General features: G+C 46.9%; 1 protein-coding gene across 1 annotated transcript in view; it reads left to right on the forward strand.

Annotated features, from left to right (window-relative positions):
• The window catches only part of U2SURP (U2 snRNP associated SURP domain containing), a 92,545-nt gene that overhangs the window by 48,165 nt on the left and 26,880 nt on the right, over positions 1-17,500 (forward strand). Inside the window, exons 13-17 of the mRNA XM_085896887.1 lie at positions 9,677-9,843; positions 9,935-10,097; positions 10,220-10,299; positions 10,454-10,541; positions 10,805-10,933. Coding sequence (XP_085753013.1) covers positions 9,677-9,843; positions 9,935-10,097; positions 10,220-10,299; positions 10,454-10,541; positions 10,805-10,933 — 627 coding nt within the window. The remainder of the gene's footprint in view (positions 1-9,676; positions 9,844-9,934; positions 10,098-10,219; positions 10,300-10,453; positions 10,542-10,804; positions 10,934-17,500) is intronic.

A 17,500-nucleotide genomic window follows, 5' to 3' on the forward strand; every position in this document is an offset into this window, starting at 1 on the left:
CTCTTCAGGCAACTCCAGAACTCAACTCTTCCTGCAACTCTTCTCAGTTCCGCACTCTCCTCACCCGTCCGACTCGACTCTCAATTTGCCTTGCGCTCGCCTTTTTATAGGCGGGCAGGAGAAGCGAAGATGCAAATTTTAGGATCAGAACGCGATTGGAGGCGGGGCCACGCCCCCCCCCCCGGTCAGCCATTGGTCAGGCAAAAATGGGCGTGAAGCTCTCCTGATCCTAAAATTTGCATATACGGACTTCACATACACACGCTTGGAGGCGGGGCCAAGCCGCCCCGCGCTCGCTAATTGGACAGAGGAGAAGTGGGCGTGTAGCGTTTTTAATCCGAATTTTCCTCTCGGAAAGGCCGCCATTTGCGCTCGCGGCTCGGTGCGCTCGGCACCAATCGCCGAACGGGCCCGAGACAGCCCGACGTTCAGTGTTCACAGGTGGTGCGGGAATGGCCGTAGAAGGAGAGAGGTGAAGGTGGTGGAGGGTTTTCGGGGGTGGTTTGATGGTTATGGTGCCGTTTGGGAATGGCGGTGATGGGATGATGTGGGAGCGTAGATGGTGGCAGTGGCGTGGTTGTTGTGTGATGGCGGTTGAGATGTGGTTGGTTCAAAATAAAGATAGAACAGAAAAAATGGCTTACTCAAAGCGTCGCAGCCCGGATGAATCGCATAAATTCCCTCTACACAACGGGTTTGGGGCTAACTACACATGTACTTCGAGATATCTCACCTACGGGCCCTTCATGGTGTAATGCGAATTTCCACAGCCGTAACACTACCCCCTCCCCTTTTTACAGACTCATCCCGAGTCGTCAAATTTTCGTGTGCCATCATGTGTCGTTCTCCCCGAGTACGTTTTACCTTCGGATCCCTGAGTGTGACATTTATGTTATTCGTGTCCCCAAAAGAAATAACCTGAGGGCTGAGTAACTAACGAAACAAACCCACTCACACGGACGACAAATAAAATTGCCGGCGCGAGACAGACATGCCGGGGGCACACTCATATTTACAGTACAACTTAACCTTACAAAATTTACACGAACCATGGCCCAGGATCAATTGACTCTGCAGGAAGTAAAGGTAAAAGTCAACCGGCGCACGGGCCGCCACTGCAGGCCCGTGTTGTAGCTGCCAACAGGACAGTTATTGCAGCTTGCGACGACGATCCTGGCGCACATGGCAATGAACAAGGGGGGGTCAAATCAAAACAGAACCGGGGGGTGGGGCAAACTGGTGAGGGCAGTAGGCATGGCATGGCAAAGGTGAACAGGCATACAAAGCCAGCAGAACAGGGCCGCTGCAGGCAAACACAGCCGGCGGACGATCCGACCGGCACAGGCCTTGAAGCACAGCCGCAGACGAAGTTGGCCGGCCTCTCGCCGTGCAGTGCAGGTTGGTGGAGGGAGTGCGGTGGTGCTGGCCACTCAAAAGGCGGGATCAGACCTACCTACCTGTCTCCCTCCCACCTATCGCCTTTGCCTGTCACTGTCAATACCCACTCCCTTAATTTGTAAAACCTCAATTTAGCCCCAACTAATTTTTCTGTTTTTATTTTCATTTCTTTTTTACTCCCTACTAGAACTCGTCCCCTAACCCCCTTTATCGTCATTGTTTGGCCAACCTATCGTTCCCTAGCCTACTCCCACCCTACGTTCCCTTCCCAGAGGGGAATAAGGGAGAGCAAGCGTCTTGTGTCGAGGCCCAACTCAAGCCTCCGGATGGCCTCCCCAGACTTCAGCGATCTTTAACCCAAAGTGGGTCCAGCGGCCCACAACGAGAGCGAAGGGATGGATGGTGCGGAGGGGTACACTTCCTAATCCACCCTTACCATTAACCTTTAAACTACCCCGGGGCTTTCAACAAGCGCCTCTCGCTTAATCTACTGGTTCTAACAACCCAGATTCCCGTCGCCTGTGTTTGTGTCCTCACAATTTCGGGCCTCGCCCCCCAATTTTCTTCCCGTGCCCTCACACGGTCTCACGGCTGGGACGCGTGGCTCCCTTGGTAGGCACGACTCTCTGCCGATTCTCCGAAGATGGCACCCCCGGGCACTACACTGCCTCCGAGCCTACCAGCTCCCTAAACACTGGGTAGTGCCCTCCCTGGTGACTCCCCTGAAACGCTCACGTGGCAGGCTGGCTTCCCGGGCCCCTTTCCGAGGGTCACCCGTGCCCACAACACTGCCCACACGGCTAATGGCGGCCCGGGCCCCCGCATCATGCGGGCGCACCCGTGCCCACTACGCTTTCCCAGCCCCCCATGGGCCCTTGGCCTACCGCGGCCGACTAGCCCGGTGCCCGGGGTACCCACTCAACGATACTCACCTTTCGCAGCCACGCTCCCAGCCCGTCAACAGGGCTCCTGCACCCCTCCAAAATGGATTCGAGCCTACTTTCCCACCAACAACAAAACGACTTCCATTTTTGTTAATTTGACTACCCCAGCTAACTCACTTTACACTGACCCCAGAGTCCCTTGGGCGGGAGTCACTCCTCCCCCCAATCACTCATCGCACCATGCATTCCACATTCGCTCCATTCACACAGACCCGCTGGCCTCACTCACTCAACACGTCTCCACACAACTCACCAACTCTTCAACACACACACCGCTGAATCCTGCCATCCTGCTCACTACTTCCCTTAACGAACTCGTGCTCCCACGTAATCCCTTAAACTACAGCACGTTCCTTTTAACACTACGTAGCTAAGCTACGTCCCCTCTACACATCCACAGTCTGGTCCAATAAATGATAAATAAACCATTATTAGAAATGTTCCCAGTTAGTTTTCGTCTTTTCCTTCATTGGTGTCCAGCATGGTTCGGATCTAAGTTTAGCTGGTCTTTATCCCCGATAATTATCGGTTCATCCAAGCTTGTACGTTCTTGGTCGTTCCGCTCGGCTGCATCCGAACCGGAAAGGTAGTTGGTAGTTGGAAGAGTGATCCCGTTCGGGCAAGATGTACCAAGGGCGTGGTTCCCTGGTAGACGACACCGTGTGGTTAATTAGGTAAATTGGTTCCAGACAAAAAGACCCTATGCTATGCGGTGGAGGTATTGGCGTCCATGGTTGGTGAAGCGACCCGCCACCTCACGGGATTGTCCGTGGGCGACGGCATACAATTCCGGGAGTCTGATGGGAGACGACGTAACTTTCCCCACCTAGCGCTCCTTCTCGCCACCGGACCTCCGGCCCACAACTATATATATATATATATATATATATATATATATATATATATATATATATATATATATATATATATATATATATATATATATATATATATATATATATATATATATATATATATATATATATATATATATATATATATATATATATATATATATATATATATATATATATATATATATATATATACTTACACATACACATACACATACACATACACATACACATACACATACACATCCACACACACATCCACATACACACACACATACACATACACATACACATCCACACACACACACACACACACACACATATTCACACACACATACACATACACATACACATCCACATACACATACACATACACATACACATACACATACACATACACATACACATACACATACACATACACATACACATACACACACACACACACACACACACACATACACATACATACACATACACACACATACATACACACACATACACATACACACACATACACACACATACATACACACATACATACACACATACACATACACATACACATACACATACACATACACACACACACACAGTGGGGAGAACAAGTATTTGATACGCTGCCGATTTTGCAGGTTTTCCCACTTACAAAGCACGTAGAGGTCTGTAATTTTTATCATAGGTACACTTCAACTGTGAAAGACGGAATCTAAAACAAAAATCCTGAAAATCACATTGTATGATTTTTAAATAATTAATTTGCATTTTATTGCATGAAATATCTACCAACCAGTAAGAATTCCGGCTCTCACAGACCTGTTAGTTTTGTCTTTAAGAAGCCCTCCCATTCTCCACTCATTACCTGTATTAACTGCACCTGTTTGAACTCGTTATCTGCATAAAAGACAGCTGTCCACACTCGATCAATCAGACTCCAACCTCTCCACAATGGGCAAGACCAGAGAGCTGTCTCAGGACATCAGGAACAAAATTGTAGACTTGCACAAGGCTGGGATGGGCTACAGGACAATCGGCAAGCAGCTTGGTGAGAAGGCAACAACTGTTGGCGCAATTATTAGAAAATGGAAGAAGTTCAAGATCAGTCAATCTCCCTCGGTCTGGTGCTCCATGCAAGATCTCACCTCGTGGAGCCTCAGTGATCATGAGAAAGGTGAGGGATCAGCCCAGAACTACACGGCAGGGCCTGGTCAATGACCTGAAGAGAGCTGGGACCACAGTATCAAAGAAAACCATAAGTAACACACTACGCTGTCATGGATTAAAATCCTGCAGCGCACGCAAGGTCCCTCTGCTCAAGCCAGAGCATGTCCAGGCCCGTCTGAAGTTTCCCAATGACCATCTGGATGATCCAGAGGAGGAATGGGAGAAGGTCATCTGGTCCCATGAGACCAAAATAGAGCTTTTTGGTTTAAACTCCACTCGCCGTGTTTGGAGGAAGAAGAAGGATGAGTACAACCCCAAGAACACCATCCCAACCGTGAAGCATGGAGGTGGAAACATCATTCTTTGGAGATGCTTTTCTGCAAAGGGGACAGGACGACTGCACCGTATTGAGGGGAGGATGGATGGGGCCATGTATCGTGAGATCTTGGCAAACAACCTCCTTCGCTCAACAAGAGCATTGAAGATGGGGCGTGGCTGGGTCTTCCAGCATGACAACGACCCGAAACACACAGCCAGGGTAACTAAGGAGTGGCTCCGTAAGAAGCATCTCAAGGTCCTGGAGTGGCCGAGCCAGTCTCCAGACCTGAACCCAATAGAAAATCTTTGGAGGGAGCTGAAAGTCTGTGTTGCCCAGCGACAGCCCCGAAACCTGAAGGATCTGGAGAACATCTGTATGGAGGAGTGGGCCAAAATCCCTGCTGCAGTCTGTGCAAACCTGATTAAGAACTATAGGAAACGTCTGATCTCTGTAATTGCAAACAAAGGTTTCTGTACCAAATATTAAGTTCTGTTTTTCTGATGTATCAAATACTTATTTCATGCAATAAAATGCAAATTAATTATTTAAAAATCATACAATGTGATTTTCAGGATTTTTGTTTTAGATTCCGTCTTTCACAGTTGAAGTGTACCTATGATAAAAATCACAGACCTCTATGTGCTTTGTAAGTGGGAAAACCTGCAAAATCGGCAGTGTATCAAATACTTGTTCTCCCCACTGTTTTTTATATATATATATATATATATATATATATATATATATATATATATATATATATATATATATATATATACACACACACACACACACACACACACACACACACACACACACACACACACACACACACACACACACACACACTGCAGGAAAAGACTAATCGTCCTACTTCTCATGTGTTGGACCATTTATTTCCCTCTTACTGTATGCCTCCAGGGGTATTGTACACTTTGTCTTTGGTGCTTGTAAGGAAGATCTTATTTCTCTGTTGAACTTGGTGACTCTTCGCGTCATGTTTCCGATATCAGCAATTTTTTTTTATGCTGCTTATTAGTCCCCAATTGGTTTCACCCAATTGGACGATAAGTTTGCTCTGTCTGTCTGGCCGTCCATCCCACCTGTGGTTTTTCAGAACTTTTTCCCATACCCTTTAACTTATTCACCTCGAACTTGGTACACCGTACACGGCTTTATTATGATAAGCTGCAGAACAAGTTCGAGATTCAGGGCGTTTTGTCAATTTTTTTTTCCACACAGTTATGACCTTTTTCGACTTGGGAAGGAGGGTGTGTGGATATCTACACCCAGCAGGATTAAAAACAAAACCTGTCAAAGGGTGGAGGAGCTCCTTGTGAGCAAACGGCCATCCCTATCTCATGCCCAACTGTGTCTGTGGACATCCTCCTGCAGTTGGGTTTCCTCTTTCCTTGGAGGTTGGTGGCAGGAATTGCACTCCAGCCACAGTAACACACTTCATTCCTCAAAACATAAAAAAAACACAAAGAAAACTGAAAACCCACTCTGTGGGAGTACCTTCTGTGCAGCTGCCCTTCGCAGGGCAGATCTCCAGATGATGGGATTAGGGAAAGCCTTCACAACCCCCATTCTTTGACGATAGGAGGAAAAGCACGGGGAAACCTTCCTGGATCGGAATGCGATAGTATGTGTCGGGGTGGTGCTGAGGTGTCATCCACCAGATGGTGGTCTCCTTGGGTTAATCTGAGGCACTGAGGATTCGTTGCTCCTTGGGTGTCATTTCCCTGGTGTCTCCACATGCTCCGACTGAGGTGAATGATCTCACTGTGAAGGAGGCATTCTCTGTCGTGCTTGAGTCTGTGGTTGATCAGTGCCGCAGATAAGATATTCTTCTAGTCTTGGGGGATTTCAATACATCTACTGGAACTGATAGGGATGGTTATGAGACGTGTAGGTCCCCATGGGTCTGGAGCTGTGAACCAGCATAGCACAAAGTTCCTTGACTTTGCAAGAGCTTATGGAGTCAGGGTGGCTGGTTCATGGTTTCAGCACCCACAGGCTCATCGCTGGACTGGGTATTCCAACGCTGGTGGTGTGGCAAAGGAGACTGACCATGTGCTCGCTGATGGGTGATTCATAACTTCAGGGTGTACTGGAGTGCTCAGTTCCTCAATACCGACCACAGGCTTGTTGTGGAAACTCTGAACTTGCAGCTTCAATCCAGCAGAATGGTACCCATCCCAGCCTCGGTTGGATGTTTGCAAGCTCAAGGATGAGAGTGTCGCCGGGGGGGGGGGGTGCGAACATGCTGAGTGGGGATTTGGGGGGAGGGGTTTGCGAACATGCTGAGTGGGGATTTGGGGGGGTTTGCAAACATGCTGAGTGGGGATTTGGGGGGGGTTTGCGAACATGCTGAGTGGGGATTTGCGTGGAGGGTGGGGGGGGCATTTGCGAACATGCTGAGTGGGGATTTGGGCGGGGGGTGGGGGGTGGATTGAGTGTTTTGGGGAATCCTGAAGAGTTCTTGAGTACCTTCACGACTTCCATCATTGATGCTGCCGGAGGATGTCTTGAAGAAGAACTTTGTCTCCCAAGGGACTTGATGGCAGAGCTGAGCTGTTCAGGGAGTTGACGTAAATCTGTGTACATGCGCTTTGGGCAGATGAGGATGCCGATGAGCGAGGTTTCTGTGAAGGGGTAGAGCATCACCTGAGGTCAAGTGATTCTCATCCTGCTTATAGAGGAATTTGTGCATTGCTATTCTCCAAGCCAATCCTTCGGTGTACTGCAATTAGAGCGGAGGGTGGTGGGCTCTTGACAGAGAAGTCTGAAGTGAAGCCCCGCTGGGCTGGTTAGAGAGAGGGACTTTGAACGGTCAGGTCAGAGTGGTTACTTTGAGCGGCTGTCCAAGGCTGACCCATCAGCTGTTGAGTTGGACATCGGTGGTGTAACTGTTACTATTGCTGACCCTCCGATCAACTGCGAACCACCTTAAACTGTTGAAACAGGCTGCGGTGAACCAGTTAAAAGGGGCTAAATCTCCTAAGATCTACCGATTCCATGCTGAACTTCTCAAGGCTGCTGGAAATGCTGTACTCATGTCATTGCATGCAGTTGTGTGCCCTGTCTGGAACACAGGCATCGTACCAACTGACTGGAAGAGGGGCCTTGTTCTCCCTCTCTCGAAAGGGAAGAGTGATCGCCAGGACTGCAACATCTACCGAGGTGTGATGGGCTCTCAGTGCCGGGCTTGGTCTTTGCTCGGATAATTCTTGATAGCGTTCGCCACCATCTGCTTGTGCACTAATGTCCAAGGCAGTCGGGCTTTACACCAAAGAGGTCAACGAGTGACAGTATCCTTGCTCTTTGATCCTCAAAGAACGCTGATTAGAGTTTCATGCAGGGACTGCTTGCAGCCTATATTTATCACTGCAAAGCGTTCGATTCAGTCAATCGGGATGTCCTCTGGAGGATTCTTGGTCTTCTTCGGGTGCCACCAAAACCGATCAATCTGATTTCTGAATTATACTCTGTTACTGAGAGTGCTGTGAGGTATGGTGGTTCCATCTCTGACATTTCCAGTTACTGGAGTTCATCAGGGGTGTGTACTGGCCCACCCACTTTTCAGCACTTGTTCGGACTGGATTCTGGGGAGGATGTCGGAGAGATCAAGCTGCGGTGGATCGTTTGGGAATGTCAAGATCTCTGACCTTGATTTCGCAGGTGATTCATTCATCTTTGCGGAGTCTCTGGATATCCTTATGGGGGCCCTCGTGGCACTGAATGAGGAGTCAAAGCCGTTGGGTTTATGGGTTTCTTTGGTTATAACTGAGATCCATTCTTTCAATAACATATTGGATGCTGCTACCTTGTCTATACCTGCTCGTGGTGAGGATGTTGAGGTCAGAGAGGTTCACTTACCTTGGCAGTGATATTCATGTCTTGGCATGTTGTGAGCCAGAGGTCAATAGATGTCTGCTTCGGACCTGGGAGTTATGGATCTACTGGGTCATGGGATGCTGGCTTGACGGAACCTATGCAGAAGGACAAAAGTCCAAATCTTTAAGTCCTTGGTGCATTCTGTCTTGCTCTATGGATGTGAGACTTGAACTCTGATCAGGGATCTGAGACGGAGACTTATCTCCTTCGGTACCATGTCTCTTCGGAGAATCTTTGGCTATTGCTGGTCAGACTTTGTGTCCAACGAGTGGTTGCAAAGAGAGACTTAGAAGAGATTTGTTCCCTGTATAGTCCGTGAGCGTCAGCTGTGGTTGTAAGGACATATCTCATTTCCCTGACATTGATCCTGCTCACCAGATTCTCTCAGCGAGGAAGCCTCATTAGTTGAGGAGGCCAATGGGCCGACCACGTGCCTACCACGTGCTTTGTGGTTGCAGCATGTTGATCAGCATCTCAAGGAGATGGGGATGGTCCAGGCATCTGCTTGGGGGATGGCCAGACGTAGGCCCCATGTTTTTGCTTCATGTATGTACATCGTGTTATTTTTTTTATTATTTTGGCACCAAATGTGCCATTATACACCGCCCAAATAAACGTACATTCATTGGGACCGAGGGGGAACGTGCGTTGTAAAGAAATTGTCGCTCATGTTGGTTCTCTTTCTGTGATCGAGGATCATTGTTATCTCTTCCCTGCATCGTCGTCACCTAACCCTGGACGACATACTATTTCGTTTTGACCCATACTTCATTTAAAAGTAACATTATCTCATCTCATCTCACCTGTAATGATGTTGCAAAGAATTGTTCTGGTGTTGTTTGGAATATGACACATTATTCTGTCATGCTTAAATTATTGAAATGCTTCTCTCGAAGCTGGCATTTTCTTCGACAAAGGCCCTTCGTCTACTTCAACACATGGCCGATCAATTAACCATACAAGCTAATAAATCTGAACTTTAAGCACCATGATTCTTATAGCTGTTTTATCCCACTATATAGCATCATTTGGACTGTGCAGATCTCCCTTGGAATTCCCTAACTTGGGTGTACTTTCCCTGTGTGCTGTTGCCTTTGTAGGGCGATTCTGCGACACGATGGCGCACTGTGGAGTTCCGCATGTTTGAGGGAGGCTCAGTCTGGCGTCCACCGCCCATGAACCCTTACTTGCAGGGCATGCCCGAAGAGCTGGAGTCACTTTTTATGGAGCAGGAGGAGGAGGGCAAAAAGGGCTCTCTCAAGGACGAGTAAGTTTTTCAAGGTGGTTGTGTAATGTACTTGTTTTGATCCCGGAAATATCTGCATTCATGTCCCAATCTTATGATCCACTTCCCCAAGGGAACGTGACCAGTTGGAGAGCCTTCTGCGGGGGTTGACCACACGGCGGATGGAGATTGCAGAGGTGATGGCATTTTGCCTCACACATGCAGAAGCTGCAGAGGAGGTCGTGGAGTGCATTGCCGAGTCGCTTTCCATCTTACAGACGCCTCTACCCAAAAAGGTTCCAGATATTGGCTGGAGAGCACAGGAATTGAGAAAGAGGGAGGTGTGAGTTGTATGTTCTTTCTGCATGTGAATTTGTCAGTGCATGGTGAGCTGGTATTTGTTGCGTGCTGTGTGCAGATTGCGCGGCTTTACCTGGTCTCGGACATTCTGCACAACTCCTGCGCCAAGGTGGTCAACGCTTCTTACTACCGCAAATAGTGAGTTTACATACACTTCTTCACCTTCAATATAATCAACATTCCACTCATGTGCTGTGACTTAAAAACAATAATTTTTAAAATAAAGATTCTTCTTCATAAACAAGGGTTGTATCTACTGACGCGCAATCCCCCTTATACGCCTTTTCCATAGCTTTGAAGGAAAGCTGCCGCAGATCTTCACAGATATCCATGAGGTCTATAAGTGTATCCAGTCCCGTCTTCAGGCAGAGCAGTTCAAGGTCTTGAAAAGCATTACCAGTTTGAGTGGGAATTGGTGGTCTGATGTTATTGTGCTATTTGTGACTAGATCCTGTTTGTTGATTATATTCAGTGGTACTTGGAAGTAAGGAAAGCTTGTGGGCTTAGTTGAGAGCAATTTTTAAGATTTTCATTTATATATATATATATATGTATATATATATATATATATATATATATATATATACATTGTTATTTATTCCCTCACCCCACATTTGCCTCTGCCCTGCCCTGATCCATCCAGCAAAGGGTACTTGCATGTTTTCGTGCATGGGAAGACTGGGCTGTGTACCCTGACTCGTTCCTCATTAAACTGCAGAACATCTTCTTGGGACTTGTACGCATCAACGAGGATGGCAAAGCCGTGGCTGTGGTAATGCTCTGTTTTGGCTTGATTCTATATTTTAAAAAAAGTGTGTGTGTGGTTGTTTGTGTCAATAAATAAGTAACCATTCCTTTCATGCCTTGAGGTGCATTGGGCTGCACGATCCAGTTTCATTTGGCTAAGGATTACAGTCACGGACGTGTAGCCACTCCGACGCAGGATACTCGAATGGCTTATTACCCCCCAGTCGCTGATATAAACAAAATACCCCATAATGACAAAGTGCAAACATGTTTTTAGAAATTTTTACAAATTAATTAAAAATGAAAAACTGAAATGTCTTGCGTCAATAAGTGTCCAACCCCTTTGCCATGATACTTCAAATTGAGATCAGGTGCATCCATTTTCCTTGAATCATCCTTGAGATGTTTCCATCTCAAGGAGACTGAAACATCCTTCCATCCATCCATCCATCCATCCATGAGATTAGACAACTTGATTGGAGTCCACCTGTGGCCAATTCAATTGATTAGACATGATTTAGAAAGAAACGCACCTTTCTATACGAGGTCCCACAGTTGACAGTGCATGTCAAAGTAGAAACTCCACCATGAAGTCCAAGGAATTGTCCAGAGAACTAAGAGATTGAATTGTGAGGAGGCATAGATGTGGGGAAGGGTATAAAACAATTTCTCGAGTGTTGAAAGTTCCCAATAGCCCAGTAAGCGACATCATTAGGAAATGGAAAAAATATGGAACTACCCAGATTCTTCCTTGAGCTGGCGGTCTGACCAAACTGAGCAATTGGTCAGGGAGGTGAGCAAGAACCCAATGGCCTCTCTGATAGAACTACAGAGTTCCTTGGCTGAGATGGAAGAACCTGCCGGAAGGCCAACAATCTCTGCAGCACTTCACAAATCTAGGCTTTATGGGAGAGTTGTCAGATTGCTGTTCACCACTCCCCATCCGACTTGACAGAGCTTAAGCAAATCTGCAAGAAAGAATGTGAGAAAATCCCCAAATCCAGATGTGCAAAGCTGATAGACATACCCAAGAAGACTCGAAGCTGCAATCACTGCCATCGGCACTGCTACAAAGTATTGACTCGGGGAGGCTGAATACTTGACGTCACATTTCAGCTTTTCGTTTTTAATTAATTTGAAAAAATTTCTAAAAATATGTTTCACTTTCTCATTATAGGGTATTTTGTGAAGATCGGTGCAAATTTTTTTAAATATAATTCATTTTGAATTCAGGCTCGAACGCACCAAAATGTGACAAAAGTCGAGGGATATATATATATATATATATTTTGTTGTGGAAATGGCCCTTGGTGTGTTACTAAATATAGGATGAGCCCAGATTCCCCATTAAATGCATGTTTAGCCAGGTTGTTTGGTAATTTGACATTACATGTGTCGGGAGCTGTCACAGGCTATTTGTTTGTGCAGTGGTGGTGGACCGAGAGATTCTACTTCCTTCCTCTCTCGGGACAATAGTCCCCATCCAACGCTGAGAGGGGGAGTGGCCAGAAAAGAGGAAGTGAAACTGAGAGGCCATGAGTGCTGAAAAGAGGAAGTGAAACTGAGAGGCCACAAGTGCCGAAAAGAGGAAGTGAAACTGGAGAAGTAAAAAAAACTGCAGTCGACTTTGAGGCGTGCTCGGGCTTCGAGGAGAGCAAAAAAAGGAAAGCCAGTGGTGCAATCGGCAGAGAGAGGAACTGAACCTGGGCGCGCCGGGTCTGCCTTCTGTGGCCTTGAGAAGCGAGCCAGGGCTGAAGGAAAGGCAGGGAAAGGACTGCATGAGGTCTGTCTGCCCTCGGCTGGATGAGAAACAACTGGTGGGAGTCGTGATCTGCTGTGTAGGGAACGGCTGTGTCTGTCTGCGATCTGCTTCGTGAAGGAGGCCTGGTGAACAGGCCAGGCCTGAACTTGTATGCAGGACCTTGTGAGAAGCCAGCTGGAGCATACCACTGTGGATCTTTCGCTCTGGTGCAGTCGACCTTGTGGGGTCTGAACGCGCGAGAGTGCGTGCGTGAGGTCTGCGACAAATGGACGATGCCTCCATTTTGTCACGCAGCGTGTTCGAGCTTGGTGCTCGAATCCATTGAAATCGGCTTGTCACGAGCCGCATTCGGGCTTTTGACACTTTCCTCTCCTCTTGTCCATGAAACATCATCAAGTACTCTCTCTTGTCTGCATGCTGTCCATGTCTTGTCTGCATGTCGTTTAAGGCTTATCTCGTTAGAGTCCCCTTCGAAACCCATAATCCGTAGCTCCCTAGTTAAGAATGGGTTATAGATTAATTATAACATTGTCGTGAATGCTTTGCTTGTGTCGTGTTCCCCGATGTCCCCAATAAATCTGGCTGATTCGTATGAAGTTGCCGCTTTGAATTAATTCGTGCCGCGTCGAGGAACGATCCGCTCGATTTGGATATAAATACGAAAATGGTTACAGATTGGTAGACTCCGCTCGGTCTCTGACAAAGCCAGTCTGTAACCGGGGTATATTTCCCCAGCTGGCAAGGTACAGGTGTATTTTGGTATCGTGGTTCGAGACGTATAACCCGAGAATTGTGCCGAACCAGCCGGCGTTGTAACCCCGGAGACGGTGGTGGTTAGGGTGGCACCGAATCTAACATTTGGCTGTCGAGTGAAGGGTGAGAGATGGACTCCATTTACTTTCCATCGCCCTCCCCTCCCCCTCATTCAGACAGGCATTGATCCTGACTCCAAAGTTCTGTCCAACTTTCCTGTAGGTTTCATGTGGCACTACCTGGAGGTAGTGTGACGACACACTTGAGATCATCCAGTGAGGCAGGGTTGTTGGCATAGACAGAGCCCTTGGTAGTCCCCCAGAACCAGTAGTCCAGAGGGTTCAAGTCTGGGCTCTCGGGTGCCCAGTCATGAGCAGTACCCAGGGCAATGAGGTGTTTGCTGAAGAACTTCTGCAGGAAAGTGATGGTGTCACCAGCAGTATGCCGTGGGTGCACCATCCTGCATAAACCAGGTCATGCTGAGCTGGTTTGGGGTGACCTTTTTGGGCGAGATCATTATGGAACTTCTGGAGCATGGCCTGATAGCGCTCACCGTTGATCGTCACCATCCTGCTGTTGTCACTGTTGCCTTTACTCTGGTTGGCACTGTACCCTTGTGCTCAAAATGTTTCACAATACGTTGAATGGCACAATTTGTGGGTCCATCACATGTTCTGAATTCGTATTCCTGGCAGAACTTCGGGTGGGTGTCACCGCATGATTTAGTCTCGTATCACAGAGCCACCACTTTTGTCTTCTGCTTCACTGTCAATGGCATAGTTGAGTTACGGCGCTAGAAATCCCAGGGAACAAATACTACAATAACACCACCAAACCCTGAAAAGGAAAACGGTATAGGTCAAAAAACAAAGAAATGGCAGGAAGTCAGTTGTATCAATCTTTTTGAAACGCCCTGTTTATATGACATTAAATTGATGGATTTGAGACAATACATCGTTTAGTGACACAGCACAGCCAACCATTAGATTGAACATAGTCCGAGTAAACTCCACTCCCTAAGTTTTTAACAAACAGTAAAGAGTCCTCCTCAGGTGACATTTCGCTTGCGGTCCACAAGCATTCCCAAGTTAGTCACAGCTCACCACTCGTGGCCATTTATAGCAAACCACTTCCGATCACGTTTGTGAGTATGCGCACATCTTTTGGTTATCAGAATGTGGCAATGTCCATCATTGGATTCCCAATGATTCCTGGTCATTAATTTTTTTTTTTTTAATCTGGTGTTGTGATTATGTGTATGCACAGCTAACTGTGCATGACCTAGTTCCTCTGGGTTGTTAAAAGACTGTGTTTTAGTTCTGCATGTTGATCGGGATGGGGGTGTGGGTTGGTGCACTTTCTGCATGTGCTGTGGTGCATGTACCGGTGAAAGGTGTGTGTGTGTGTGTGTGTGTGTATGTGTGTGTGTGTGTGTGTGTGTGTGTGTGTGTGTGTGTGTGGTGGCGTGTTAGTGTGTGGAGCAGTGCGTTGCAGTGGTGTGGTGATTTCTGTGGCAGTGTATGTGTACCAAGACTAGTGTTGAACCAACCTGTATTCTTGCTCTTGCACCGTCCCCTTATAGTTGCTTTAACCAATATGTTGTACTGTATAGGAAGATCAATGGTTTCGTTTGTTAGACCACCTCTCTGCTCTTTAACATGCCAGGCTTCGAGTATTAATTCTTGGTGTTTGTTGGGCGTGACGTCCAGTACGTGGGTTCCTCTTCGGTGCAGTTGATGACCCATTTGTCTGTGGTGCCGTGCAATTCCTGACTGATCTGTTACCCAATCACAATGCCCTTTTGTGGCAAAGAAACAAAAAGATAAATGTCCTTGAGTGGCCCAGTCATAGCCGTGACCTCAATCCAATCGAAAATCTGTGGATTAACTTGAAGATTGCTGTCCATCAGCGCTCTCCACTCAACTTGACTGAGCTTGAACAGTTTTGTGCAGAAGAATGATAAAATATTGTCCAATCAAGGTGTGCAAAGATGGTCGAGACCTATCCCAACAGATACACAGCTGTAATTACTGTCAAAGGTGCTTCCACCAAGTATTAACTCAGGAGGGTGTACACTTATCCAACCAAGGTATTGTGGGCCGGGGATCGGTGGCGAGAAAGACCACTATGTGGGGAGGTTCGTCGTCTCCCACCAGATTCCCTGGAATTGTAGGCCGCCGCTCCGGATAATTTCGTGACTCGGAGGGTCGTTGAACCGACCGTGGACACCGTTCGTCGATTGGGCCCCGTCTGTACTGCCTGCTTCGAGCTTCCTTTCCACCGTCCGTCTCCGTATATCCTCCACTGCCGACTTCTCCGACTCCACCTCGAGCCGCGCCGCATTCGCTCTTATATAGCCCGGGGGTGGAGCGCACATGCAAATACACGGATCAAATCGCGTTTGGAGGCGGGGCTACGCCGCCCGATGTTCAGCCATTGGATGGACGGAAAGGGGGCGTGAACCTCTGCTGATCCGTTTCTCTCTCCAAAAAGGGATCCATATGCTTCGCGTTTGGAGGTGGGGTCACACCGCCCGACGCTCAGCCATTGGACGGATGGAAAGGGGGCGTGAACCTCTCCTGATCCGTTTTTCCTCTCCCAAAAGGATCCATGTGCACTCGTTCGGTGTTGACAGGTGGTGTGGTTGATGGTTGTGGAGGGAGAAAGGCGAAGGTGGTGGGGGGTTTGCTGTGGTGGTTTGGTTGTTGGCGGGCGTCGTTTGAGAATGGGGGTGAGGCGATGTTTGCGGGGTGTGGTTGTGGAGGTGAAGGTAGTGGCGGTTTGGTTGTTGGGGGATGATTGGTCCAAAATAATGACAGAGAAAAGAAAAACGGCTATCTCAAAGGATCGCAGCCTGGTGAAAACGGAAATTCCCTCTAAACAACGGTGGGGAAATCTAACTACACACATACTTATCGTCATAACTGATCAAAGGACCCTTTATGGTCCATTGCGAATTTCCACAGCCGTAACAATATATATATATATATATATATATATATATATATATATATATATATATATATATATATATATATATATATATATATATATATATATATATATATATATATATATATATGGTGGTCGCAAGACTACCGTTATTCTCAGGTTTTATGTCTGTATGTATGTAATGGACAGCTCTGGAAGCCAGAGGAGTCGACCAATTTTGATGAAACTTGCCTGGAAGGTTCATACTAGGATCTAGTTGAATGCCTTTGAGCACCGTTGCTATGGACGCCACTGTTGCAAAGCAACGGGACTTCAAAATTTTTGAAAAAATCCAAAAAATATTTATATATATATATTTTTCGAAAATCAAAAATCTGCTTCCGTGCTTTTATGCGCACTATAATCAACCTCTTTGTCAAAAATGTTCAGCCCGATCCGTCAAAAACTGTATGACTAGTATGCAATTATATAGCGACCACCCATGTCGCCTCCGTGTGTGTGTGTGTGTGTGTGTGTGTGTGTGTGTATACATACACACACAAGCAGTGTATGCTAACAGTGCAAGCAATAACAAACCATGCTTCCCCATTGTCTTGGGTTGCTCACCTGCATTTGATTTTTCATTTATTTATATTTTCATATACATATGCTTTCTAATGGTTCTGTGATTTTTTTTCTCGGTGTATTGGCTTTGATGTCTGTCGGCACACAAAATTCTTGTGCTTCCCCATGGTCTTGGGTCGCTCACCTGCATTTTTAAAATGTATTTATTTTCATTTATTTATATTTTCATTTACGGATTTCTTCCACCGGTTCTGTCATTTTTATTTTTATATATATTGGCTTCAATGTCCATCGGCACACAAAATTTCAGCTTTCTACATAACCCGGAAGGTACCAATCTTTAATAACAGTCAGTGGGTCAGTCAAATCCGGGGTTCGAGTTCGACTACGAGGGGAAGCACTCGGATTCCTCCCGAAAGCTCGGTCCTGAGGCCGCCGGGCCCAGATAATTCCATGTGCCGGAAGGTTGCTGAGCAACCATGAATGTCTATTGGTACTGCCAATCCTGGCAGCGTTACACTACTTCGTGTGTTACCGTTTCCTGTGGATTGACCATACCAA

This window comes from Eptatretus burgeri, chromosome 10, assembly GCF_056783735.1.
Source record: "Eptatretus burgeri isolate ZD-2024b chromosome 10, Ebu_testis_v1, whole genome shotgun sequence".
In the NCBI taxonomy this organism is placed as follows: domain Eukaryota; kingdom Metazoa; phylum Chordata; class Myxini; order Myxiniformes; family Myxinidae; genus Eptatretus; species Eptatretus burgeri.